This window comes from Thalia democratica, chromosome 6 (genome assembly GCF_965202585.1).
Source record: "Thalia democratica chromosome 6, ktThaDemo2.hap1.1, whole genome shotgun sequence".
Lineage (NCBI taxonomy): Eukaryota > Metazoa > Chordata > Thaliacea > Salpida > Salpidae > Thalia > Thalia democratica.
In genome coordinates this window covers 34,299,298-34,327,248 of record NC_139170.1, presented here as the reverse complement: position 1 = coordinate 34,327,248, position 27,951 = coordinate 34,299,298, and the positions used below count along the sequence as shown (strand labels likewise).

General features: G+C 25.3%; 1 protein-coding gene across 1 annotated transcript; it reads right to left on the bottom strand.

The window, feature by feature from the left end:
• Nucleotides 1-6,716: 6,716 nt before the first annotated feature.
• LOC145838341 (electrogenic aspartate/glutamate antiporter SLC25A13, mitochondrial-like) lies at nucleotides 6,717-25,275 on the bottom strand. Its single transcript, XM_082945915.1, has 17 exons — nucleotides 25,210-25,275; nucleotides 23,902-24,044; nucleotides 22,186-22,301; nucleotides 20,971-21,110; nucleotides 18,029-18,175; nucleotides 16,028-16,166; nucleotides 13,896-14,071; nucleotides 12,940-13,015; nucleotides 11,147-11,268; nucleotides 10,774-10,863; nucleotides 10,465-10,542; nucleotides 10,068-10,211; nucleotides 9,115-9,302; nucleotides 8,703-8,766; nucleotides 8,282-8,429; nucleotides 7,934-8,066; nucleotides 6,717-7,247 (listed from the first exon to the last, which is right to left on the bottom strand). The coding sequence occupies exons 1-17, from the start codon at nucleotides 25,258-25,260 to the stop codon at nucleotides 7,184-7,186; spliced, it is 2,019 nt and encodes a 672-aa protein (XP_082802041.1). The 5' UTR covers nucleotides 25,261-25,275; the 3' UTR covers nucleotides 6,717-7,183.
• Between the last annotated feature and the right edge of the window lie 2,676 nt (nucleotides 25,276-27,951).

The window sequence follows — 27,951 nt, the reverse complement described above, 5'->3', positions numbered from 1 at the left end:
AATCATTTGACTACAAAACTAAAGAGCTTAAGTTGTCGGAGTTAGAACTATTAAAATTTTTGACAGTCCTGCACCTTTTTAATAAGTTTATTATAAATTTAACCGAAAACAGTATTTACTTCAAAAGACAAAAAAATTACAAATGAATAATAAAGAATCGTATTTTTTTAAATGATACTTCTAATTATTTTGAGTGTTTAAATATATTTCATTTTCTATAATACGCTTGTCTCCATAACTTTTTAATAAAAAACAAGGATACCTATAAACTACAGTTTAAATCAAAGCATGCTTTTTCGAATAAAATTTGTAGATAAATTTAAACACATCGTTAAATATTTTTCAGAGATCTTACTTTTTCATATCTATAACAGATTTATGGCATTCAAAAACAAATTTTTGTTCAATTTAGAAAGTATTAGATTTTAATTTGGTCAAGGTCTTTTTTACATACTCAAAAATAATTAAGTTTTCTTTACTTTTTATACATCTTGTGTTAAATTAGTAAAATTACAATTTTGTTCGTTCACAATTCAACAATTTTAGTTTCAAACTTAGGTTTTCCAAACAAAAACTATAAATCTTAATTGTTGTGATTAAGGGAAGAAGTTTTATAATATCGTTTATTTAAACTGCTTACCATCACTAGTTAGTTACTTGTAAAGTTAACCAAAGTAACTTCTCTTAATACGAGTAAATGAGATTTTGGATTGTTAATAGTTTTACTTTTTGTTCTTTGTTTAAAGTTTCTTTTACCTTTAGAAAATTACTTACTTACTCAAATATTAAAATATAAATAAATAAACAATATTCAACTTTCAGTTGCATTTAAAACGCAAAACTTCAAAAAAATTTTAAAAACAGGAATAACAAGTGTTTAAGCTAAAAATATTAATATTTTTATTGAAGTAAGCGTTGATAGAAGACTACAAAAACGTGGAGAAATATAACAAGTTTGTTAGGTTCACTCTTCCGTAGTTTTAGATGTCAAACTAACCTTGAAATAGTTTTCTCTTTTGTAAAGATTTATTTTAAATTAAATGAAGAATAAAAAATAAGTGCTTTTGAGTAAGGATGTTGAATAAACAGAAATTAGTGTCCTAATTATTCACAAAAGTTTTATAAAATAACCAAAATTGATAGTTTACTATTCTAAAAAAAAATGTTGAACTTTGCTTTAGATTTCTCAGCAATAGAAAGATTAAAAATACTATTAAAAACCATAAATGCATAGCGTCAAAATTTATTGTCAAGTCTTCGATAAAAAAAAAAATTGAATTTTTAAGTTGTCGAAAGACTATAAAAAGCAAAACATATTATTAAATCTATAACTTATGTACAACTGTGAGTGATCAATTAGTTTTAATTCTAAAAACGAAGTTAGTAGTTTTCTTTAAACTATATAGTATTACCGTGTAAAACTAATTAATACTCTTTATATATGATTTAAGCTTTTATAGTTTCGTTTCACTCTCAAAGGTTTCGATAAAAAGTAAAATATAAATGTGAGAGCACACTTTTAACAACTTTGAAACTTAAAAGTTAAAACAATACTTCCCAATACCTATTAATAATCGAGCTTCTTTCTCGTCCTTGAAAATATCAACACACATAGAAGTCCATCCATTTACCTTGTTGAACACATTAATTTAAGTTCTGAAATTTTAAACTTTCATTAGTTTTCCTTAAATTTTCTCTACCTAATTTTCCAAAAATGTATTTGGTTGTGTTGTTACTAGGTTGATCGTGTATGTATAACTTTGCTTTCTTTGCAATATCCATTTTTTGATGGTCATTATCTGATTCAGCTTTGGTATTTAAGAACTGTTTTCAATCATTATGCTAATGTTTACTATCACTTTTTTTCTAAGTATATTCCAGGATGCTTTATGGAACATTATACACAACATTAGTTTAATTATTAAAACACTGGCTTAATGTAAAGTATTTAGTTCTACTTCAGGAAATTATCTAAAAATTATGAAAACCGTTTTAATTTTAATCAACAGTAGTAAACTAAAATGTTAATTTGAAAAAATAAATATAGAAACCGTATTTTTAAACACAAATGCTTTTAATAGATAAAGATTAATAATGCATTAAATCTAAAGTAATCATCTAAACTTTACTCTGAAAATCTACGAAGTTATTTATGTTAAGTAAAATTAACTTATTTAAAGAAATAAAAAAATAGATGGAGAAAATTTTAATTATTTAAATATCATATAATAACGAAATTAGGTTTTATTAAGACTGATTACCGCACGCTTTTAGAAATAGATTTTATTCATATCATTTTTATTCTTATTTTTCAATAAGAGCTGACCGTGTCATTTTAAGTAAAATACCACAATATTAAAAATTTTTTTGGCGTCTAAATTGAAATCAATGTTTTGAATATTTTAAGACACTTAAACTACAAAAAAAACTTTTACAAAATAAACATATCAACTTTTATCAACTTAATAAACACTTAAATTAAAACTGATAACTGTACTTTGTTGTGAACATTTGTAACCTTTCGTTTAACAGTCTTGGCTAGAGGTTTTATACTCCCATCGTCTTCCCCTTTTACTCGATGGAAAATGGGTCTCATTTTTTGACTCATATGTCTCTGTTATGCCAGCAAATTTATATACATTTTGTCAGTCAAATTCTAAGCCTTTTCTTTCCAAATTTTGTGTGTTTGACAAATTTAACGCAAAGGTCTTAATTTTTTCTTGGGATTTCACAAGCTTTAAAAATTTTCGCTTTAACCCCCTTTCGTTGTACTTTTATACAACAGATAATATTGAAATGGGTTTTAAAACTGTCAATGATTAATAAGAACTTTTCTTTTGTTTTGTTTTTTTAACTCTTTTAACTCATTTGGGACCAGATCCAAGTAAAAAGTTTTTATTATCTTTTAAAGCTCTGTCTCCCATTTTTTCACTTCAATATCTAAAGATAAGCCACTCACTGTTTACCATTTTGGCTTAAAACACTGACAAATTGACTATCCTAATTGCACAATAGTCACCTATAAAATGTTTTATAGCGTTTTTTTTTCAGTAATTACCCAATAGTCCTTTATTTCCTTTTCTAACCATTCTGTAGTAATGATTTTGTGTATATCAATTGTATTTACAAATTTAATCAGTTTTGCCATTAACTGTTTTAGGATAGTGTGTTGTTGAAGTAATTTTTTCAAGACGCAGCTGTCTAGAGTTGCTTGTTTTACTACAGCCAACTGATTTTCACTCTCGAAACCTGCCCTTTTAAATGCTGAAATTTCCTTTTCAAATATATCTATTTATAAAAAATAATTTTTAACTTTTCTATACAAAAAAAGTGATTTTAAGGTTTCTTTGTTTAACATTAATGTTATGTTTATTTTAACTTTCTAAAAAGTATCAGGTTATATTTTTGTTTCAACAAAACAGGCACTTTAAAATAAAAGTGATACTAGTTTAGCATAAAAAGCAAACAAATTGTTTATATATAATGCAAAAGCTAGTTTTCTTTAAACATGACAATTGTCATACACATTGTCTCATATGGACTATCAACAAATGATTTTAGAATGTAACAACAATTTTTATCCTGACCCTAAATAAACTTTGTATATCAAGCAGAATTTGTTTCAAGTTCAAAAATAATCCATTAAACTTGGCTACGTTTTCTAATCTAGTTTGAAAGTTTAAAAATAAATATTTAAGTCTACGAACTTTTGCTAGCTTCATAAGTAACAGCTTCTTGAAACTTGACCAATCTTGCAGATCGATGAATTTAAAAGTTTTAAGCATTTATATTTTAGTTTTATTGAATAAAATACTTAACTTTTTGTCGTAAGTTGCTGAAAAAATATTTTTTTAAATTTTCTTAATTAGTATTTAGATAACTTATATTACAGCGTTATTTATCAAAAAAAAAAAAAAGTTAGAATGTTAAAAAATGTTGTCAGAATGTAACTACCTCGTCAGTTAAAAACTTATAAAACCAAAAAAATACCATTTTCTTTTAATGTTGCTGGAAACCAGCCAGCGTCTAACTACATGAGTATATTAATAGTGATCGATTTGTTTTAAGACTTTAATGAACTATGAAAAACACTATTTAATTAGTATAATCTCGTACAAACTATCTTTTTATGTCAATTATATGGTTATACTTTTAGTGATTTTGGACATAACTAAGACTTTTATTAGAACTATTTACCAAAAAAAATGCAACTAAAAGCATCAAATTATAACTTGTACTCAATTCCTGTTTTAGGATTTCCAGATGCAGTTCCACAATTGAACTTAATTATTGTCTACATTGTTTTTTGTAAAGTTATATTTTTAAATAAGGCTACTTTCTTGTATATGTCGTAAAACTAAAGTAGTCTATTCTTATTTCATCTTTTACATTTCTTAAAATATACTATTATAGATTTTTTCACTTTTAAACGTATTGGCTCCATTTTAAGTATTTTTTAAAAGAATATAATGTTATAATTAGAATTTTTAGTGGCTTTAAGTATTTAGTATAGCTAAAAATTAATAATGTGTTATAGTATGGGTCAGTGGCGTAGCGTGGTATTTTGGTCAGGGGGTGCGCAAATTTTTTTCTCAAAAAATCCTCTAAATTAAAACTTTTGTAATTTGCTACAAAATAACTTTTTATAAGTAATATAATTGAAATAAATTTATTAAGTAGAATAAGTTCGTTAACTGTTTAAAAAAAAATATATATATTACAAAATTAAACAAGTAAATAAAAATATAAATTTCATTAGAATTACTTATACTTGCAAAAATGTAAACTTACTAAATAAAAATTGTTTTTATTATTTATAGTAAACTTTATATCTTTAAAAATTAATATATTCAATAAAACGAAAGTATCTGTTTTATTTACGAAAAAAATATCAATCTCTTTAATATACAATACAACAGTGATAACAACACCTCATTGCACATAATTTTAATTAAGTTACACAGAAGTTAAAATAGACCAACTTTATAACTGTTATTACAACTTTGTAAAATAGTTAAAAGTATACTTTTTAAATTTAATTCATTTGATTGTAATTGTTTAAAATAAAAATCACAAACAAAGTTAATTTTTCATATCCCGACACGCTTATCTTGTATGTTTACAAAAGTAAAGTTCAGAATACTAGCAGTAGTCTTAACGATGTAGCATAAAAAGAAAATTGTAAAATTGTTTAATTTTTCTTTAAGCGTGACGTATTTTTGTAAACTTTTTGTAGAAAAATACTGGCATAAGGTTATACTACAGCGGTGCGCTATATTAATTGCGTGCTTTTTGAGTCTAAATTCTTATGAAGTTAATGAACTTATAAAATTTTTCCTTATGGAGTTTTTCATCAACATCGGTGCGCATTTGCAATTACGCACCGAATCAGTATATTGAGTAATAACATGTACTTTCCTAACTTGTCACTAATTGGTATTCAAAATTTCGTTTAACATTTTGAATACTAGATAAACATAGTTGAAAAAAGGCAAATTAAGCAGAAAAAATAAACTATAAAGATATTATAATCTTTTTTTTAAATTTTTCTTTTTTTGGGTGGCACGCATGCGCCAGTGTCCCTCCCCACGCCCCTGGTATGGGTGTAAAACATACAGTTCTGTAAATTTAAGTAACCCACAACCCTTTTAGGGTTATTAGGATACCTTAGGAATCTAATTTATAAAACTTTCCCTTAATTCTGTACATTGTTGGCATGCACAACAAAATGTATAAGCTTTATATATCTCTTTTAAATGGATCGGTGTCCATTTTCATAATAAACTAATAGGATACACACTACATAACATTCATGGTATAAATAGCGTTTTTGAGTATAATTTTTTTATTCAAATAAAACTAGCTTCGTCACAATTAAATTTTCACGCAAAAGTTAAGCTTTCCGAGTTCACAGAAATTATACACGTTTAAAAATAAGTATCTAAATTAATGTAACAGCTGATGGCAGATATTATTTTAATAAGCCTTGCTATTTGTACAATTTATCTTTTTGGTAACACTTTAGTATTTTTAACAATTGTATCACTTTTTCTTCCAAAAATATTGCAGTTTTAAACAACTTCACAAAATTATTACATCTTTATTTTATGGCCGAAAACGGATTAAGAATGCTTTTAAAATTTATCGTGAGTTTAAAGTTTTGATTTATTTTTTAGTTATTATAGTCACTAATCTTTTAAGAGTTATTATGTAAGTAAACACATCTTTGATAGTGTGTAAATTACATAGACGATTTTCAATATAGTAGGAAAATAGCTTAGAATGCTTTAAATTAGTGTTTTGAAAAGACTATTCAAGACCATAATCTCTCAGAAAATCTCTCTTTAAACACCAAATTAATAAAATTTCTAGAAAAAATGAGCAGTTTTCAGTCATTTTCTTTTAAATGAATGACTTTTTTTTTTTAATTATTTCCTTAGTATTTATTCTAAACTACATTAATTAAACGCGTTATAATCTAAAAACAAAGAACCATGTATAATTAAAAATTAAATGCTAAAATTGTTTATTTAATACCAGATGATCAAGGCAAAATAAATGAAACTAGTTTTTAGTTATTTTAAATAAAGTTATTTGTTTAAATTTAATTTTAGTGTTCATTAATTTTAAGTACAGAAGTAAAATAACTTTACAAATATTTCTTAAATTTCAATTAGTCTTATTTTACAATTTTGTAAAATAAAACTATTAGGCAACTTACAATATTTTAAAACACATAATTTTCTAATTTACAAAAAATTAAACAAAATAGGAGAGCTTAAGACACACTTTAAATAAAATCATAATTTTGTCAGAAAATTGTGTGATCTAAAATGTAATAAAGAAATAACATAAAAAAAGCTTGTTTTAAATAAAGAAGCCCATAGAAAAAATTGAAAATGGATAAAATTTTTCATAGGTATCTAAAATGTTTTCTGCACTGATTTAATTATTAGTACGGCTATAACAATTAATGTGTATTCAAAAATATGTAGAAAGGTAAAGAAAAGTTAACTGACGTTAAAACAAGTAACAATAAATTACGACTTAATAAAACATTTGAATACTCAAGCACCGTTAAAAAACGCGATTCAATAAAAAAAGCTCTCAAAAGTCGATTCTCTCACCTTTATATAATATTATATGGCCTCTTGGTTCAAATGCTATTGTGACGTCATACTATCTAGGCTGTGGGTTGTTGTTGGGCTTCTACTACCGGTGCTGGAGCTGGTTTGGCTGGTTCGAATCTGAATAAAAAATGGTTGAAAAAATATTCCATTTTTAACTAAGCACATTTGCCAGTCATATACATTATTTCCAAAATGCCTAATTGTTCTCAACATGTTTATTTATTTAAGCTTTTATTGACGGTTTTTAAGATGCTTTAAGAATACATTCAATAACAAACAATAACACCAAAGATAAAGTAGTTTTTGTAATCACAGTGGACTTTGTTTGTAATTAAACCATTGAAATTTAAATTACTAATAGTACACTAATGAACTTGTAATCAATTAATTTTCAAAACACTGCTTTTTTTACTATTTACATCAACAACTTTTAACTATAATAACTAAAGAACATTACCGCAAGATCAACAACAAGAACAGCATCCGAGACAACCTACGACCGATTTCGTCCTAATCAGGACTCATCAGGCAGGAGTTTTAATTAGGACGATACCGGTCGTAGGTTGTCTCGGATGCTGTTGTTTTTGATTTTGCGGTAATGTTCATTAGTTATTATTGATAGCGCGAAACATCTCAACTCTGTTGATGATGGCCGTAATAACTACTGTTACCAACTTTTAACTAAAAAGGTTTACCGAAAAAATGACTATCAAGAAAACTATTGCTACTCTATTTATGAATGAGTCTATTGATTTATGAATCTATCTATAACCACATGAAAAAACGAGTCCAACCACGCTCACCTGGGAAGAGCGAGTCCGAACCTTCTCTCGATACCGGCGAACGAGGCAGCAGCCAACCTGTATCCACCAATGTGATCGGGTGTTGACGGTGGTAAGTCGTACTGGTGAACTTGCGATGGTTTGTGTGTTGCACCTGTATTTGCTATTTTCAACAACAGTACAAGATATATGTTAGTTTTAACGTTTTTAATTGTACTAAGTTATTCTAATTTACTATAGAAATCTATACTCATGTTACAACTAGCTGTAATAATAAATATTTTTTTATCAAATTCATAATTGGCTTCCTTTTCAATATAAAAACGAAAATACTTTAACAATTCAAAACAAACAAATGCTATCAATTACCGATTGGTTTACTTCCACCGAAGTCGAAATCGAAGAACCTCTGCAGAAGTTCGTAAGTCAACAAGGTCACACCGAATTGGGGTGAGCTCCTGCACACTCTGGCGGGCGCACCCTTCCAAAACGCACTGAACCCTTCTTCCGCGTACACCTGTGAGGGAAATATGTACTTACTGTGTAAAATATCATAACATGTTTGTAGCTTGTAACTAAAAAAATTAGTAAAAAATAATGATTTAAAAAAACTATATGGTGTGGAATACTAGTCAGAATCACTTTTTAAACCATGAACTGTGTAGTAACGTTTTAAATACACCCTTGAACAAATTTTATTTAATCTCAAATAAAAATTACATCATTTTAGAGATATTAAAAAAATTGATTGAAAATAAAAACACAAATTTCTATAAGTATAAAAACCAACCTTTCTAGCGCAATCAATAACTCCCTTGTATACAGTCTGTCCTGCTTGGCTCTTCACTTGTAACCTGAAGAATTATTGTTATTGTAGTGTATAAAAATTAGGTGGAAAGGTTAATACTTACAGCGTTGAAAATATCATACCTGGGAAAGCACAATTGAAAAAGGGAAAAACAAACTTATTTATAACTTTTAACATTCTAGTAAAGAAAAATGATTGAAAAATCTGACCACCAACATTTTTAAATTCTATTGTTTTGTTTTAGACATTGTAAGAAATTAAAATTATTATTTAAAAAATTTAAACAACCACTTGGTGTTAAAATTTCGTACAAATGATTAACAAAAAAAAACTTAAAAATCATCATAAGCTTTATATAACAACGTTAAACAATAATGTTTTTTATCACAATAACCTGGTCTTTATTACGTCAGCGGGTGTTGTCAGGGAAGCGGCGGGGGCACCGGCGATGGTTCCCGCCAACAAAATGCTTCCCGCGCTCACGTGACCGTCCGGACCCGCCAACGCCTGCTTGGCCGCCGCGTAACCGGGAAAGTAGATGGCGCTGAAGGGAATGTCCCTAAGCAGACACGCGCGCGCCCCCTGTAAAGTGTTTGTTTTATTGAACACAGTTTACTACTATTAACACGTCACAATATGTATTTTTGGAACTTTAAATAGTATCACCAATAAACTTTATATTTGTTCTAGAGGTATGCTTTAAGCATTGAAATAATTGCAAACAATTTGAAGACTATTTATCTTTCTATGTTATAGAAATTACTACTACATAAGTTAGTACTAATGGAAAGTTTACTGACTTGTACTTTTTATTAAACACTTAATTTTAAACAAGGTTAAACTTTATCTTTAAAAAAAAATTAAAATTTCAACATCCTGTTCTCAGTTTAAAAACTGATAATAGACATTTTCTTAGGTTTATATACAAGTAAAACTATTAAATGAAATAAAGTTTTAAATCATTAACATAACTCAGGGTTGCCACTCGTTTTTTCAAAAATTTTTTCTAGGTTTTCCAATTTTCTTCCAGGTTTTTAAAAGTACACATTTTTGGGTCTATTTTTAGTTTAAAGTTAAGTTTAAGGTAAAAAACTACGTTAAATAATACAAAAAAAAAATGAAAAGATACTGTAAAGCTACTTTAAATATGCTTTTTACTAAAAAAGATTTTGATGATGACAAAATTTTTTATTTATACGATAGCTTTTTTGAGTAAAATCAAAATTTTACTACTAAACATGTGAAAATTGTTAAAATTCCAGGTTTTTTTTTTGCCTGAACTGTCAAATTCCAGGTAAAGTGGCAACCCTGATAACTTTTTTAAAGATATACTTGAATTTATCTCACTTTGTAGAGGCCGGTGAGCCCGAGTTCTTTCACGACGGTGATGGCGGAAACCCTTTCTCCCACGGTGGCGATTTCTCCTGCCACTTGCAATCTGATCTTCACTATTTCAAGCGGATTCGTGAACACCACTTGCGATCCTCCGGCCTGTGCAAATTATTGGTACTGTTGCAAAAAAAAAACTATTAAAAATTGAAAGCTTCTATTTTCCAAAAAAAATCTACTTTTTTATAAGTTTTAAATACACATTTTTTTGCTGAGTCTGAGCACTACAAACAAGTTTCAGTTTTTACCTTAAGTAAAAAAAAAACAAAGCAAACAAACAAATTCATTTAATATGTATGTTTATGTGCTTTGTAAAATTATTAAAGTTTAAATACAATTTTTATTATCAACTGACCACAGCACCAGCTAACATTCCTCCCCACAACGGAACTTCACCGTCCCTTCTCAACTGATCTCGAACAAAATCATTCATCTGTGTTAAACATGTTATGATTTATATTGGATAATTTTACTTTCAATTTTTCCATGATAAGTTCCTATACACTTGATTATTCTTCAAAGATTGTAAACTAGTTAATACTTAAAAAATGATAAAAACAAGATCTTTATTTAAGGTTACTTTGGCGCGTTATACGTTTTTCTATATCTTAAAGTTTATTTTTCATTTTATTTTATTTAATGTAAAAGAAACATAAATTAAAACCGTCAGTTTGATGGCTTTTTCCGGACCAACTCCTACTAATTGTGGAATAAGACCTCTGTAAAGACCTGTGAACCCTTCGTGCCTCAAGACCTGTTCGATTTTCATTATTTGTAACAAAAAATCTTTATATAAGGCTAGTAGACGAATCACAAAAATAAACTTGTAACTGTTTATATAACTTAGTTTCAACTTATGCATTTATTCAATATAAAAAAACTATGAAAGTGATACATGAAAACTGTGTTTTTACTATTCTTGAAAAAATCAACTAAATTAAATATCAAATTATTCTGTTCCAGATCTACTTAGTTGTATTATAAAAAACTATAAAAAATGATGTAAATAATTTTGCTACCAAAACTGAACAAGTCACCTTGAAGAAGCAATCAAACGAGTTTCTGTACATGAGTTCACCAACGTAACTACCAGTGCTCCTCTGGTTCTGAAGACGGGTTTTCACCAAATCAATCGGGTACACTGCTGTGGCTCCCACACCTGGATAATATTAGTTACTAGTACTTTTGATATTTCGTTTAAACGCTAAGAGTTCTAACAACTGTCTTGATAAGTTGAATTATTAAATAATGATATTTAATCTAAGAGTAAGGTTTTTTAATGAAACTATTTTAACAACTTTATAACACTAAAAATATTTACAGTATGTACCTTAACCAGTTAAAATTATGTATTATTAATCTTGCACTATAACATTATTATTAAAAAAAAAAGGGAAAACATACAAAGTAAATGAGTTTAAAAAGTACATTTAATTGCTAGTTAGTTTATAGCAGTAGGTATTTAGTTTTAAATGTAAACTTAAATATTACTTAGGTTTAAAATGAGTTCATTACTTTTAAATTAGAGCAAAAAACCTTGTTATTTATTTTAAATGATGATTATTAAGGTTTTTCAATTTGTTATAATTATGAAAAATTTGAACTTTAACAAACTTCATAAAAACACAAAATTTAAGAGCTTTCAAATAAGTTTAAAGTTGAGCAATATAAAAATACTTAAAATAAAAACCACAACAGTAAAATTTAATAAGTTAAAGTTTAAAACTATCTGCCATATTGTAATACAATATTTAACTTACGGACAACTTTATACTTATAAAATGATTGGATCAACCGAGTAAACTTAAAAGGCAAATTTAACAATGTTTACACAAAGCCGTCAAATAATTTTTTCTATTGTTTACCTACATTGGGTAGTACAGTCACTCATAGAATACACATTATAAACATTGACAGTGTAAAAGTTGTACTTCATTATTTGAAAATGAAGCTTTCAAAAATTTAAGCTGGGTATATAACTATCATTTGTTTTAATTTTTTTTGTATATTATAATTAAAAAAACGTTTATTTTTAATAACATTAAACTTTGATACATGCTCTAAAAAAAGAGTATGACTTTTATCACCAATTTGCTCACTCTAATAAAACGAACGAGGTGTTTTAATAATGACTTTTTTATGAACGAACATTTAAAATTTAAATGCTTCAAGTTCAACACTAGAATTTGAAGTACATACGTATTTACAAAACTTCTTTAAAAACTGCTCTCTAGCAGTAGCTGTCATCTAACTATTAAATATTAGAAGGGTTACTTTAGCTTATAACAAGTCGCCTGATAATGAAAGGTGTAAAATAGGTGTGTGTTTTATATTTACTTTATAGTACGGGTCATCAGCCTTTGAGTCTGAACTTGTATAAAAATGGGTCAGAAACTGTATTAAATAATACTAAACTAAGTTTTTTTTTTGTTTTTAGCACATATATGTATAGCTTTCTTACTATATTTTCTTGTCAAATTGCATAAAAAGCAATAAATATAAAATATATAACTATTTGTTTTTTTCAAGCTTAAACGTTTCTGTAAAATTATGCACATCAGCACTTTATCATGAGAGAAAATTTGTATATTTCTGTTTTTATGAATTATTAAACATTAATTAATTGGTAATAAAAGGCTTCTAATAAATCGCAAGATTTAAAAAAAATTAAAAGTATATACAGACCTTATAAAAACTGTGGTAAAAAATATAAACAAAGTGATATACAAACATTTAAAATATGCACAGGATAATGACATACTTAAAATAAATGTAACTAATAATTGCTTTTTGTTGTTTAATTTTTATTTATATGTAACAAAATACAAACCTCCAGCAACAACACCCAGTCCGAATCTGTACGCATTCTCTGCTGCTGCCAGCATTTTGCTACGTCCTTCTGCCGGCTATCAAAATATTACTTATTTAATTGTTTTAATGTATGAAGTAGAATATTAATTATCTTTTTTTAACTTAGATGATTTTTCACTGAATAAAACTTATATGCTATAATGTCTGTCGTTTTTTGGTAATACAGTAAATATTAACCTATTTAAAAGTGAGGTAATGTCCTAAACACAAATATTGACGGCAAAATTAAGTAATATTTGTTTTTTTTTTGTAAAACTTGCTTGATTCTATTTTCAAACTTTTGTAATTACTCAGCAAACAGTCAACCATGCTAAAGTGCATAACTAAAATTAAATGGAAATATAACTAACTTAGAATAACATTTTTAAGTTTTAGTAAGTTGAAACACTAGTGAACTATTTATGGTAAAATTACAAAGATTATACGTACATGGAAAACATATTTTTTTAGTTGTAAGTGAAGCTTAAAATATTAGTCATAATTTGTAATTTGGGAGTAATTATCAACTAATTTACTTACGTCTAGTTTTGTACAAAATCAACTTTCATATTTAACTTTAGAATTTAATGTTTAGAGTAGTATTCACGCATGTTTTATTAAAAGTACTAAGTTAATAACAATATCTTATACAATTCATAAATTAGTTTTTAAATCTAATTTCTATTCTAAACTTTGGTCACTAAACTATTTGCAAAAATGTAATCATTTTCTCTTAATTAGAACAATAAGGATGGTCATAATTTTTATCCATGATTTTTTAAACATTAAAAATACTTTTGCAACAAATAAAATTCTAATATTAATTAAGTTATGCATTATTTCAACACTTTCGTTGGAAATTTAGTTACAACATGCTTTTAAATGGTATTTATACAGTATTTTTGTTGACTGTTTTATCAAAATAATGTTTCAAACCTTCTGTTGTGCAGCAATGTAGTAGGGCATGGTCCCCTCGTCGCAAGGTGTCATGTGATCCAGCGTTGTCATGGTGATGCGCCCCTTACCCCCGCGCAAGTCATTCAACCGGAACAAAAGGTCAACTTCCAGTGGGGTCAGGTGCGAGACACGCTGCGCTCCCAACATAAATTCGTCTGAAAATATCTAATATTAAAACATTTACATTTTCGGTATTTTGATTTATTAAACAAATACAACACGAAATCTAAACTTTATGGTTTAAAATGTTTTATTTTGCTACATCAAAAATATTAAGTTATAGGGTAATATTATATTAGGCTATATTCTTTAATGCAAATAACATAACTAAATTTAAAGAAAACATTATATTCGTCTTTTATTTATTAAACTAAATATAATATATTATGAGAAATAAATCATTAAATATATACTTTGCATATAAACTACAAAGCACTGTATAGCAAGTTTGAAATAAAACAACATCGATGAAACAAAATATAATGTTAAAACTAGACTAAATCTTCAGTCTACTAACACAGATTATAAAAACATTGATTATACACAGAACAAACTTGGATAAACTTAATGTTTCAGTTTAATAAGTTTAAATAAAAATATTTTAACGAAAAAACAGTTAATTATAAGTAGTTCTGAGCTTAAATTAAAATGACCTCTTATAAACTTAAATGTTTTTATTTAATACTGTTTAGTTTCATGTGTATTACTTCAAAATTAAGTTTATTTAAGTTTGAAAGTACTTAAACACCTTTAATATATAAAACAATCTAGTCAATTATATACCTTAATGTAAACAATTTAAATCTAGTGGCTATAATGATGCTTAAGAAAACATAAACTGGTTTTATTGTTGGTCGTTTTTTCCAAAAAGGCTAACGAATACTTGTATAGTATATAACAAGAAAACTTATCAAAATTTAAAAGAAAAGGATCAAAAAGAAACAGTTTAGTAAAACTAAACGAAAGTAATCTCAATTTCAAATGTAAAATAAATAAACTAACTAATTAGATTAGTATTAATTAAGCTCACATTAAAAAAAGTTAGAGCTATCTGAGGTTTAAATAGTTGTATGTACTTTTTTTTTGAAAATTAAGTTTACAATTGTTTATTTTACCGGCAACATACAAAAAAACTTGGATTTTTTTATAAATGGTCAAGTTGGTTGAGTTTTTTTATGTTTGTTTTATTTAAATAAAAGCTAAAACCATGTTATATATATTTTCAAATATTTGTTATAATACTGATATATCTTGTATAGGCAGCATTGTTATTCCATATATATATATATATAAATAAAAGAAATCTTAGACGCTTAACTTTATTTAGCTTAAACAAAAGTTAAAATGTATAAATTTTTAAAAGATTAAAAGTTTTATTCTTTTACTTGATATGATAAACCAATCTTTTATGGATAAGTCTTAAAAAAGTGTAAACTTTTAAAACAGAAATTTTTATTCAATTTAATTTAGCTTTAAATTGATAGTAACTAGGTCAAAATAAATTATTTTGTTGATAATACAAATTCGAACTTTTTGTTATACTAATTTTGTATACAAAGTCGTGTCGAAGTATCATTGTGAAAATTTGTTTTTAAATGCTAAGGGTCACTGTTTTCTGCTTATATACTTATAATATTTATTTCAGGATGGCCACTGGTTTTCTAAGTTTCTTCCAGGTTTTTTTTAAAAGTTCATGTTTTTGGGTTTATTTTTAGTTTAAAACTAAGTTTGAGGTAAAAAGTGTATAAATAGTATAACAACAGTGTAAACCTACTTTAAATGGTTTTTTTTAATAAAAAATTCTGATATTGACATATAAAAATTATCGATATGATAGATTTTTGGTGTAAAATCGAAGTTTTACTACTTAACATGTAAAAGTTTTTTTAAATTCCAAGTTTTTAGTCATTTTTGTTCAAAATTCTAGGTTTCTTTTCAAAATTTCTCAAATTCCAGGTTTAGTGGCCACCCTGACTATTTTATGCTAAGAGATAAAAAAAATTAATATCATAGATTTTTAACTTTTCAAAGAATCTTTTAAACCTTTGATTTGTTAAAGTAAGCAGACAATAATTAACGTAAATATTTTTGGTATCTAAAAACTATAAAACCTTTAGAAACGGGTGCATTGGGTTGATTTTTGGTGATCATCATGTAAATTTTCTTCACAAGTTCCATGTTCTTTAGCAGGTGGTTGAACGCTTTGAAGTGAGCGTAACTAACCTCTGATTGGCCAGCTTCCTGCATCACCTGGCAACGAGAACACGTTGTTAGCCAATCAGTTTCAAGATAAGTTGTAATTAGAACTGGCTTAGATTCAGTTTATTGCTAATATAAGTTTTAAAATAACGAATAGTAATAAAGGAAACTGGTATTATATTTACTGTTTATTGCATATGAAAGTTTTATTTTTATACTATATAAAAAAGTTTACATTTAAAATGTACTTAAAAATACATAAAGTTTCAAGATTTTTAATTCAAAGAATAAACTTGGTGCATATAATTAATATTTTGTTAATTAAAAACTACATGATATATACAGTTAATAATATAGTCATAAAGTACTATACTATTTAATTTAAACATTTTTAAAGTTCGTGTAAGTTTATTAGTGTATTTTTTTCTTTTCAAAATCGTCAAATAAATTTAAAAATGAAATATATATTTTTTTATGTTTATTAGTTTTTCGTTAGATTAAATTTTTCAACTAGCAAAAAGTAAAGCTGGTATTATTTTTTGATCAGTTTGAAACTAAAAATACAAATCTTATCAACAAACTTACAAAATATGACCTTATTAAATTTTTAATCAACTCATAAACATGGTTTGATATTTTTCAAGTAAAACAAACAAATAAAAAGTAACATAAGGGTTCAAAATGACAAATGTGACAGCTTAAAAACATAAAATTAAGAGTAAAGTGTTTCAACATTGTTCTTTTAAACCATGTAACAAGCTAAAAACACATAAACTAGATAATGCAACATGCTAGTTTTAAAAGTTTAAGGTTTTCTTTGTAAAGATTTCTCGAGTTTGTTTATATATGTTTTATAAAAAACTTTTTATTTCGAAACTGCTTACAGTGGTTTCATTGCTTATTACTAGATTTATAAATATTTAAACAGTTGATATAAGTATATGTATAGTAAAACAGAAACTACATTGATTAAAACGTAATTTTTACGTCAATTTATTATAATAATATTAAATACAGTTCATATTAAAAGAAAATATAATTTACTTTTATATGTGATAATCATTAACTAAGAAATAAAACAAATGGTGAACAATAGTAATTTAAAGATTAAAAGGTTTTTTTTTGTGAACACTTCCTGCAAACGCGTAAATTATAATTCAAACACTGTAGCGTTCAAGTATACGCGGCTCTATAGTAAACTTGAGAGCAAATATTTTCAGACGTATAACCTTGCTAATATTGTGTGTAGTAGAGGTGCATTATGTAACTAAACTGCGCTTGATGTTACGACGTTTTTAATAACTAGGAAAAACACAAGAATTTTTTGTATATAATGTGTGCCATTTTTGTCAAAAATTAAATAAACTAAAATACTGATAAAAGTACCTTTCTCAATTTAGTTGACTTGATTTTAATTAAGTGTATTTTTTTCATTTTTATAATTGCTTTGATTTAATTAAAATGCTAAACTTTTTACTTAAAAATTTTCATAAATTTTAACAGTAAAAAATAGTTTCAATATAGATAAAAACTATAAATCCATAGTTTAGTAATCAATAAAAAAAAGCAAAATTATTGAATAATGTTTAGGTGTTTACAAAAACAGAACTTACAATACGTAAGTTTTATACAATCAAACCAACTGTTTATAAAAACTACAAACTATTTTTAAATGTTCTGTAAATTGAGTCATGTAAACCAACACTGTAAATAACTTTAAAGCAGTTATTATATTAATTTGACTCTATAAAATTAAATTTTAAATAAACTTAATTTTTAATACTAATTTTGAAAATTAATTATGTATTTAATCATCGTTTTACAATAAAAATAGCAATCACGCGTCTAAATAAAACTAATTTACACTTTTTACATTAAAACAAAATGTTTTAACATAAATGTTTCATACTAACAGCGATGAGTTTATCTTGTACGAATTCGGTGAGCATATGGGGCCTGATTGTTTCCATGATCTGTTTGAAACTGACCAATGGGATCGTTCCATTTCCTTTCGTATCTAATGTGTTGAACGCTTGTGTAGTATGCTCGTATTGAAGATCCTGTATATTATTTTAATAATTGGAAAAACAGTTGCTTAATATTTTAATTTTATTAATATTTTTAAACGATGTCTAATGTACATACAGCAGATGACTGTATTAAAAAGTTGTTATTGATTTAACTTTTGTTATTTTAAATATTTTCAGCAGACATAAAACTTAATATAATCAGTTTTATAATGGAACAATCCTTGATAGTTTTCCCTTATAGTTGTGCACCTTGTAGTTTATTAATAAGTAATTTATTCAATCTGTGTGATAGTTTTTAAAATGTTATTGCAGTATATTAATTAACTCATATTAAATTTAAAAACAAATTCTTCTATTAAAGACATCAAAAAAAATAAAACAAAAAGTTGAGTTTTAGTAAAGAGTAAGGTGTTCTTATTTGAGATTAGAAAACTTCATACAACTCTTACTCTAGTTATTGTAGATTATTAAAAATTATATTAAAAATAATAATGGTTTTATAGTTTATTTTGAGAGCAAAAGTTAGAGTTAACTAGAATTAAAGGAGATAAATACAAGTTTAACATGCTAAAGAAAACTCAACAAATATTGAAGAGTTTAACTATGACTTAGTAGTCCTACAGGGCAAAACAATGATTTGGAAAAAATATTTTAATATATTAAATTTGTAGCATAAGTAATAAAAAAAATATTTTGACTGATTAGAATTTAGTAATACACTAATATATTGAAGTTGTTTTAACAATAAATTTTTAAAGAGCTTCACAATGAGCTTTTAAAACTATATAAAATGTTTGTCCGTTGCAACTTATTAGTTTGTTTACTTTTACTTGTGATCATCGCACTAGCGTGAAACAATTGTTAAGTAATAAACTTTTTAACAATTTAACTTTTGTCATAATTGTATACACTAATATAATTTTAAAAACTCAAAGTTTAACCAAAATTGCACTGCTTTTAGATCTAATATCTAGAAGTGATAAACTTTATGAAAGAAAATAAGTGTTAGGTATTTGTATAACCTAGTAAAACGACTGTTTATAAGTTATAAATGAATAAATATATATTAGTTAAAAACTTGTTCTTTAATGTTCAATAAACATTTAAATATCTGTTTTCAATCATTCGATAACTGTGATATTGCAAATCTATAAGTTTAAACTGTTAAGTTTTTTTATTAAAAACAATAAATTTAATTAATGTAAAACCAATAAAATAAGTATATTAAATACAGACAACGAAAACAACATTAATAATTACTTAAATATATATAAAACTGCTGAACAAAAACTCTAAAAGCTTAACAAGTTTTAAAATATTTCACATGAACTTGACGCTGAAATATAAACAAGATTTGCATTTAGAATTAAAAGAAGTTTTCACTTTAATTAAATATACATGAGTAAAACCTTATCTTCCAGCAGACCAGACAAAAAGTGCGATGGGATTTTTAAATTACAAAAAAATGCAATCATGTAATAAAATTTGTTTTATAATTAAATTTTTTTATTCAATTTTTTAATTAATATTTTTAAAAGAATTACTAGTGATTCTATTTCATCAAATGCATATTTAAAACAATCAATAAATTTAAATTTATTATTGTAAGTCGGCTATAGAAATGATTTTTTTTTGTCAGAAAATTATCGTTTTTATTAATATTTTTTTTGATAATTTAATAAACTTTGAATCTTAATATGTTTGTAATTTACTGTGTTTCTACATTTTTAAGTAGTAAAATATAATCAGCTTATTATTATGTCAAAATACTCTTGTGATCTATAAACTATATTACTTAGAAATTGTTGTACTTAAGTAGAAAACTATTGCTTTGAAAAACAAGCCTACCTTTTTATCAATAACATGCTGAAAACAATTAAATTTACATAATATAACAATTTTTATATCATCATTTAAATGTAAAAGTAAAAGACTATAAAGTCCTTAATTACTACAATAGGCAAAGCTATTCTAAATATTAGATGGCTAAAATTTCGATAAAAAGTATCCGAACCAAACAAATTCGTTGGAATATAATAGAAACAATTTTAAAAAGTAATTTCTCAATATATTCTCTGTTTAATCAAGTAACACAGTTCCACGGAGATCTTTATAAACATAAATAATTCAAAGATTAAAAAACAAAGTTGAAGATGCACTACTTAAATATAATCCATAAATAAAACTAAAGAAGATAACAATTAATGATGCTTAAAATACACATTTATTATAATTATAATATGCTTTAATCATAAGCAGTATTACTTTATAAACGTTAACTAAAAAAGCTTATAGAGATGTATTACAACTAAATATTACTTAATTATTTAAAACTAGTCAAGTTAGAAATATAGAAGATAAGGAAGAAAATAAGTGAATGTTTAATCCAAAAGTCAAAAAGCTTTAAGTATTTTATGTAATTATAATTACGTTGTATCACTTAATTGTTGTAAAACCTGTATAAGCTTTTTTATTTAGCTTCTGTGAAACAATACTGTTTATGATAATTGCATATTGTAACTGTAATTAAAATATACTGAAATTATTAATTATTACTTCTTAATTACACTTAAAATATATATTCAGATAGTTCAAATTCATCTTTCTATTTTATATTCTAATCGTTGAATTACTTATGTATTTCAGATCTCAGTGTAACAATGTTAATTGGTAACACAGAGAAATAAACGTCAGTTCCAATAAAGCAAGTATTTCGAGATGTTTTTATTACAACAGGTAAACAAAGTTCGAAATAAACAGATTAAGTTTGAATTTACGCAAAAAATCTGTATCAAAATAAAATAAACTAATTTTAGCATTTTTACCTCAAGGAACTGCCCGAACTCATGATAAGAGAGGGTCTTCTTCAAGTTCTTGCCGAAATGAAACCTGATGAACTCGCAGTTCCAGTTGAACGGAATCTGCTTGTGGCACGATGTCTTGCTGAATATCTTCCTCACCTCCTCTGTGAAAGTTGATAAACTATGTTTCAATAAAATATATGTGCACTGTTATGATATTAGGTTTCATGAGGAAATTTGTTGTATGTTTTGCTATATTTTTATAACTTTGCAAAAAGACATAAAACTTAACTTTATAGCGTTAAGTTCAACAAAAAGTAATTTTAAAAATTAAGTCAAAATATAAAGGTCATTGTGATCTACAAATTATATAGTTTAGAAATTGTTGTATCTAACTAGAAAACTACTGCTCTGAAAAAGAAAGTCAAGCTTTTAGATTAATAATATGTGTAAATTTAAACTTATATTCTTTGTTTAAATTTTTAACTGTAAGACAAACTGTAGTGATTAACTGTACGTGAGTTTTTAATTGTTCTACATATTTAAAATTGAAACCTTTAAACACATTGTAGTTTTTTTTCTAACTAAAATGCACCATTTTTAAATATATATTTTTTAATTTGCATGTGAACTAATCAAGTATTTTTAATTAAGGATAGTTATTAGTAAGTTATTAGTTTACAAACTATCGCTACCAACATTGTATTAAGATTAAAAATCAACACTATATGCTGTTTTACTCAGGAATAAAATTTTTGAAAAGTCAATGTTTTTTTTGTATAAAACTGTTAATGCACTTTTTTCTTGAAAATTAAAAAAACAGCTTAAAAACTAAAAAAAGTGCTTTTTTATTAACCTAAACTACTACAAATATATAAGTCTAATTAAAACATTTAGTAGTTTTTTTAAATATTAAAGCAAACAACTAGTTATCATAATAAACACTTTTTCAACAACTTATTTTAAAATATTAATCAAGAAAACTTTTCTGAAAAACACATATTGGGTTTCTATTAGCTTTTGATTATGTTTTAAGTACTAATAAAATATCTGTTTCATTTTCAATTTTTATTCAAAAATCTTACTATATGTAGTGTAAATCAAAATTAGTTTACAACTTAAAACATTTATTATTGTATTAAACTACAAGCAAATATTAGCATAGTAAACAACAATGATTTTAGCAAATACGGTTCACAGACAAAAACAATCAGATGCAAATATTTAATTAAAACTGACCAAATTCAATCTGTCCATTGCAGCTGACATCAAACAGTTGGAATGCGAGGTGGTACAACGAATCTGGCAGCTTCAGCACCGTTTCAAACGTCTGAAACTCATCAAATGATATCAACCTGTGCAAGTTTTTACGATTTTAGAACAATCTGTTTATTATTCATCTCTAAAATAATATGTGCACCAAAGATATTTTCTAAAGTTCTTTTAGAATAAACTGTTCAATCATGAATTAAAACTTTTTTTCAAAAAAATATTTTAAGCAATCTTATTCTATAGATTGTAATCTACTCCATATAGTACATAAGCTCATAAAGTTTGATACCTTATGTTTCAAAACCAATTTTGACATTTGTTAAGCTATAAAATATTTTTGATAGCTTAACAAATGTCAAAGTAGTTTTTGAAAGTTAAAATTTTTGAGTTTATAAGCTACTATATGGACAGTAAAAATTAAAAAAAATCTATTTAAAGTCTAATATGTACTACATTTTTAACCAATCTTTTTTAATTAATCATAAATAAAACTTAATCATAAGTTTTAGCATTTATATTTCAACATTTTTTAGACTTTTACAGGTAGTAACAGAAGCAGAAAGCATTTATGAAAAAAACAAATTTAAACTTTTTACTCTAACCAGTTTTATACCTTTTTTTACCTTTATTAAAAAAAAAATTTCTAAAATTTTATGAAATTTTTATTGAAGATTGACCACTTAATATATAAACTATGACAATTCACCAATTTAAGTCATTGAAAACATTTAAATCTAGTGTAAGTGGTGGTTTATTTTTTCAATTTAAAAAATCTTTTTTACATCCAACAGGAAAATAACAGTTAAATTTAAAAAATTTTTAAGAAGCTTAAGTAAACTGTGAAATTTGTTTACATGACCTTATCTTTTGAAACAGAATTTAAAATAAAGGCCATAGGGGGGTTGCCATGAAGCCATGTTTTTTACAAGTTGATCTTTTTTTATAGAGTTTTTACTAAGCTTCAAGTTGCTTTTTACCGTTTTAAAAAATTCAAATTATTTTAAAGATACAACTGGTCAAAGTCAGACCGCATAATAAGTTCCCTATGGGAAGGGAAAACTAAAACAGGGAAAAATGAATATTCTATTTAAAATATTTCTCCAATTTTTTTCAAACTTTAACAGTCTAGTCTTTATACAATATCATAAAAGCGTCACTTTAGACTTCAAAAAATTTTAGGTAAAAATACCTTTTTTTTTTGTAAAAGAAAAAAATTTCTTTTTAATTTTTGTTGTAAAATTTTATTTTCTTTAATTATTAAAATTCTTAAGTAACATTTTTTTTCTTTTAATATAAGGAACATTTCCTGAAAATTTGAAGAAGATTTGAAAAATGAATGAGGAGATAGATTTTTAATGATTTTTTAAATTTCCAAGAAAATTGACCCAAAAAATTTGAGGTCCATACGTTTGTATTGCAAACTTTTTACAAAAAAAAATATCAAAAATATAAAAGGTTTTAAGTGTTTTTAAGTGTTTTTTTTTCAAAACATATGCAATATAATTTTAAATTTTGTTTTTAGTAGAACTTATTTATCTTAATTTAAACTTATCTTAATGCTTATCACATTTACTGATAATAACTGACATTAAAATGCTTTATGTTAAAAATATAAGAAATTTGCATAAGAGTTACGAATATCTAGTTTTATTACTTTATTTTAAATGAAAAATACGAACAAACCCATTATCAGACAGACTGATGGCATTTCCGAGTATATCAACAGTTTCCTTGTTGTAGTTTTCATGGCCGAACATGAGCAGATAGTTCCTTATGAAACCGTCTGGTGTCATATAGTTCACACCATCCTTCTTTACTGAGCTGTACTGTGTTCAGAAATAATTAATCAAATGTGATTGTTAAATATTTCATAACATAAATTTATTATTTATGATAGTTAATAAGTGCTTAGATGTTTTCAAAATGTTTAGAATTTTAAGTACAATTTATATTTAACTACACTTTTAAAAATTTTTTAGGTAATTTCAAAAATAATGTGTTTTTAAATAGTTTAAGAAGTTGTAACCGGAAAGGAATAAATTTAAAAAAAACTTGAAAAAACTAAATACATATACCAGAAATATTTAAAATTAATTTTATTTGTGAATGATATCTAAGATGTCAGATTAAAAGCTTTTATCATAACCAAATTTTTATTTTTATATTGTCAGTATCAATAAAACTAGATAGCTGGAAAAAAAACAGTTTTCTACTTTAAATCCTAAGTGAAAATAAGTTACAAGTACAAAACAAGTTTTATAAACATCTTTATTAAAATTAACTGTGTTAGCTGGATAAACAAAAAAATATTTCCCTACCTTTATATCAAGTTTAAGATCAGTTTTGAAAATTTAATAACTTGTGTTATACTAAACATTTTTTACTACAATGCCTAACTTTTAGAAGCTTATAAAAAGTTAGATTTTTTATAATTTGTATCCTTAACAAAAGTTGGTATAATCCTAATTAATTTTTAATGCAACCTAAACTTTATTTTGACTTAATCTTAAGATGATCTTACCATGTGAATATTGTTTTTATCCCTTATCATAATTTAGCTTATGTATTAAAATTTGGTATGAAGTTATAGTTACAAAAAAGATTACTGCCATAAAAAAAATTGCTAGATCCATGTTAGATAAAGCTTATTTTTGAATAAAAAAAACAGTTTGTTAACATTCGAAAAAAACTTTAGTTTAATTTAATCAAATTTATTATATTAATAAATCTTTAAAGTTTAAAAGAGCTTATATATTATAATGGTAGATTAACACAAATAAGCATGATTTACATTAAAACAGATAAAACATTTTTTAAAGTGTGCTAAAACATATTTTTGACTAAATCAACTGCGCATAGTTTTTTAAAAACTTGGGAGCTATTTCTAAATAGGACAATGAAAAATTTAGTCATATTTAGAATAAATATTATACACAACAACATCATATCAATAAATTACACTTAAAATTTTTTAAACAAACTAAAACTAACTTTATTAAAAACTTCTTTCAGCTTTTTCAAATCAACATTCTGAGCTGCCATTTTTAAATATTCTAATGCTTAAAATTTATAAATAGTTACTTTAAAATATATTTAAATTTTAAACTACTAGGTCACAAAGATAGGGGACTTATTGGTTTTAATGAAAGCTGAAAATTTTTATTGTGAAGTAACGTTAAATCCTTATTTACAAAGTAGTTAAAACTAAATTTATAAAAACAGTGAAAGCTTAAAAAATAAATAAAACTCTGAATAAAATATTAAAGTTTACTGTATATAACACTTCTTATTTATCTAACTAATTTCATATCTTACATACAAAAATTGTTCTAAATTCCTTACTTTCACAAAAAGTTTGAAGTTCTAAGTTTTTGTTTTGCATAAACTTTAAAATTTTTGACTTCAAGGCTAAATAAATGTTTATAGCATAGTATTAATAAATAAGCTATGTTACATTAGCCTAAAGAATATTTTTATCAGCAATTATTCTGAATATTATAATTAATAAAAATAAAAGTTTTACTTGAAATCTAATATATACAAATATTGAGTAATGTAATATAAAATGATAATACGTTCAGAACAAACTTTTATTGGTACTAGAGAGGTTTCGCTACTAAGTAGCTGTTTAGGTACAATAGTAAAGTGACAATCAAAAACACTTTATATATGTAGAAATAGAAAGGTAATCAGGGGAAATTAGTGATACTTAAAAAAATAAAAGTATTAGTAGTTTTGGGACAAAAATTTAACTAAAATAACTAGAAATAACTAGAAATTTATCTCTTCCTACATGTTTTGAGATAAATGCATCAAACTTTCATGAAATGTTTCTTTTGATATTGAGAAAAAGAATTTATAAAAAATCAAAATTCTTTAAAAAAAATAAACAAAAAAAACAGTTTTCTTTTTGTTTTTTTTGTCATAAAATTTTCATTTTTTAATTTTTTTAAATTTTCAAAGAACAGAATTTTCTAAATATTCTAAGGAACATTTCCTGAAAGTTTTAGGTATTTATCTCAAAAGACATAGAAGGAGATAGATTTTTAATGATTTCTAGTTTTTTGCAGTTTTAGTTTGCTCCTCCCATAAGAAACCTATTGCTGGCTCCAACTTCAACCAGCTATATCTCGGAAATTATTTAGATATTTTAAATTCTGTAAAATGCATCTTGTAGGTTAGTTAAAACTCTTAAAACTGTGAAAATGGTGGTTATATATATGAAAAAACAAGGTTCTGATTTCTAACTGGAACTGTTGTCCCATAAGTGCACTTTCTTATTAAAAAATAGTATTTGAATTAAAGATATATAGCTTCGACCACTGGGTTTTGATCTTGCAATGTTCAACTCAAAGAGTTTTTAAAGTCATTATTAGGACACCTACATTATCAGGGCGCAGTTTTAAAGTATTTGTTCAAAATCTGCATATCTATTATTAAAATAAGATATTTGTTTAATGTAAGTCAAGTTAAACTTCATAAAACATACCAATACTTTTGTAAAATACTTTTTATTTAAACTATTAGTTGTTTTGAATTTTAAATAATATGAATTGCTGACCACATGCAAGGTTAGAGATGAAATGAAGCTTACGCTATTCGATGTTCAAACACTACTTTTTAAGTTTTATCAGGTCTGCTTTACGCTTAATTGCCAATAAAACTAGATAATAATGACTAATTTTGAAATCTAAAAGTAATAAAACTACTTTTATTATCATCTAAAAAGTTCTAAACATTTTCTTAACTGCAAAATAAAGTACAGTATATAAGTCATTAAACTTTTGGAAGCATAAGAAACCTAATATATTATATACGTGTAGCTAACATTTAATAACCTACCAGCTGCAGGGTTACATGAAAACTCGAAATCGGACAAATTTAGGGTAAGGCACTGCCCTCTGGGTAAAACTTTTAGTCTGATGTTAAAAAATAGTGCTAGGCAGGCATAAACATTCAAATTTCATTTACTTCATAAAAATTTTCCAATTATTCAATTTATTTCGATAAAAAATTAATTCTATGTGAACATTTTTATACAGTATAATCTAATGTAACTTTTAAATGCCCAAGAGTTGTACCTATGACCTTTTTTATTTGTTTTTTTATTCATTTTCAATTCAAATTACCTAGTGAAGTGTCAAAGTTTGACTAAGCAGGTCAGACTAACATGCCTGCGTGCTGCAGTTTTACTTTTAGCGGACCGCATTCTACAAAAGTTTTTCAAATTTGGTAGGTCGTGCTTTGCCTACCCCTAATCTGTTCCTTAATTGTAATGTTATTTAATTGGTGTTTACTTTAATAATACTTAAATCAAAGTTTATTGTTGAATTATCGGTTTTCTACTTTACATTATTTAAAAAGTGCAAACTGGAGGTATTAATTAATAAACATATTTGTTACTTATACTAAAACTAAAAGTGACCTTTTTTTAAAGTTATTTAATAATTTTAAACATTAAGAATTGAGTTTAGTCTGGGTTTTAGGCATATTGATTCTATAATTTATTTTATTTGTACTTATATCATTAACAACGATATCTTATAAGTGTAATATAGTTATCAAATACCATTTTAGAGAGATACACATTGTAGATTTATAGTAATATAGTTTATTACATACTTGTGACGTTGACGTTTCGATTTTTCATTAGTCATTTTCAAACAAAATCTCTCTAAAATGGTATTTAAAAACTCCAACATCCCCTTCTGTAACATAGTTAGTTTTATATTA

Excerpts from the sequence above, each read along its gene's own strand:
- LOC145838341 (XM_082945915.1), bottom strand. The coding sequence starts at position 25,260 with ATGGCAGCTCAGAATGTTGATTTGAAAAAGCTGAAAGAAGTTTTTAAT. Across the intron at positions 14,072-16,027 it reads CAATGCACCCGTTTCTAAAG|ACGAATTTATGTTGGGAGCG; the intron begins GTTTTATAGTTT and ends AGATATTTTCAG. Across the intron at positions 8,430-8,702 it reads TTATTGATTGCGCTAGAAAG|GTGTACGCGGAAGAAGGGTT; the intron begins GTTGGTTTTTAT and ends TTTCCCTCACAG.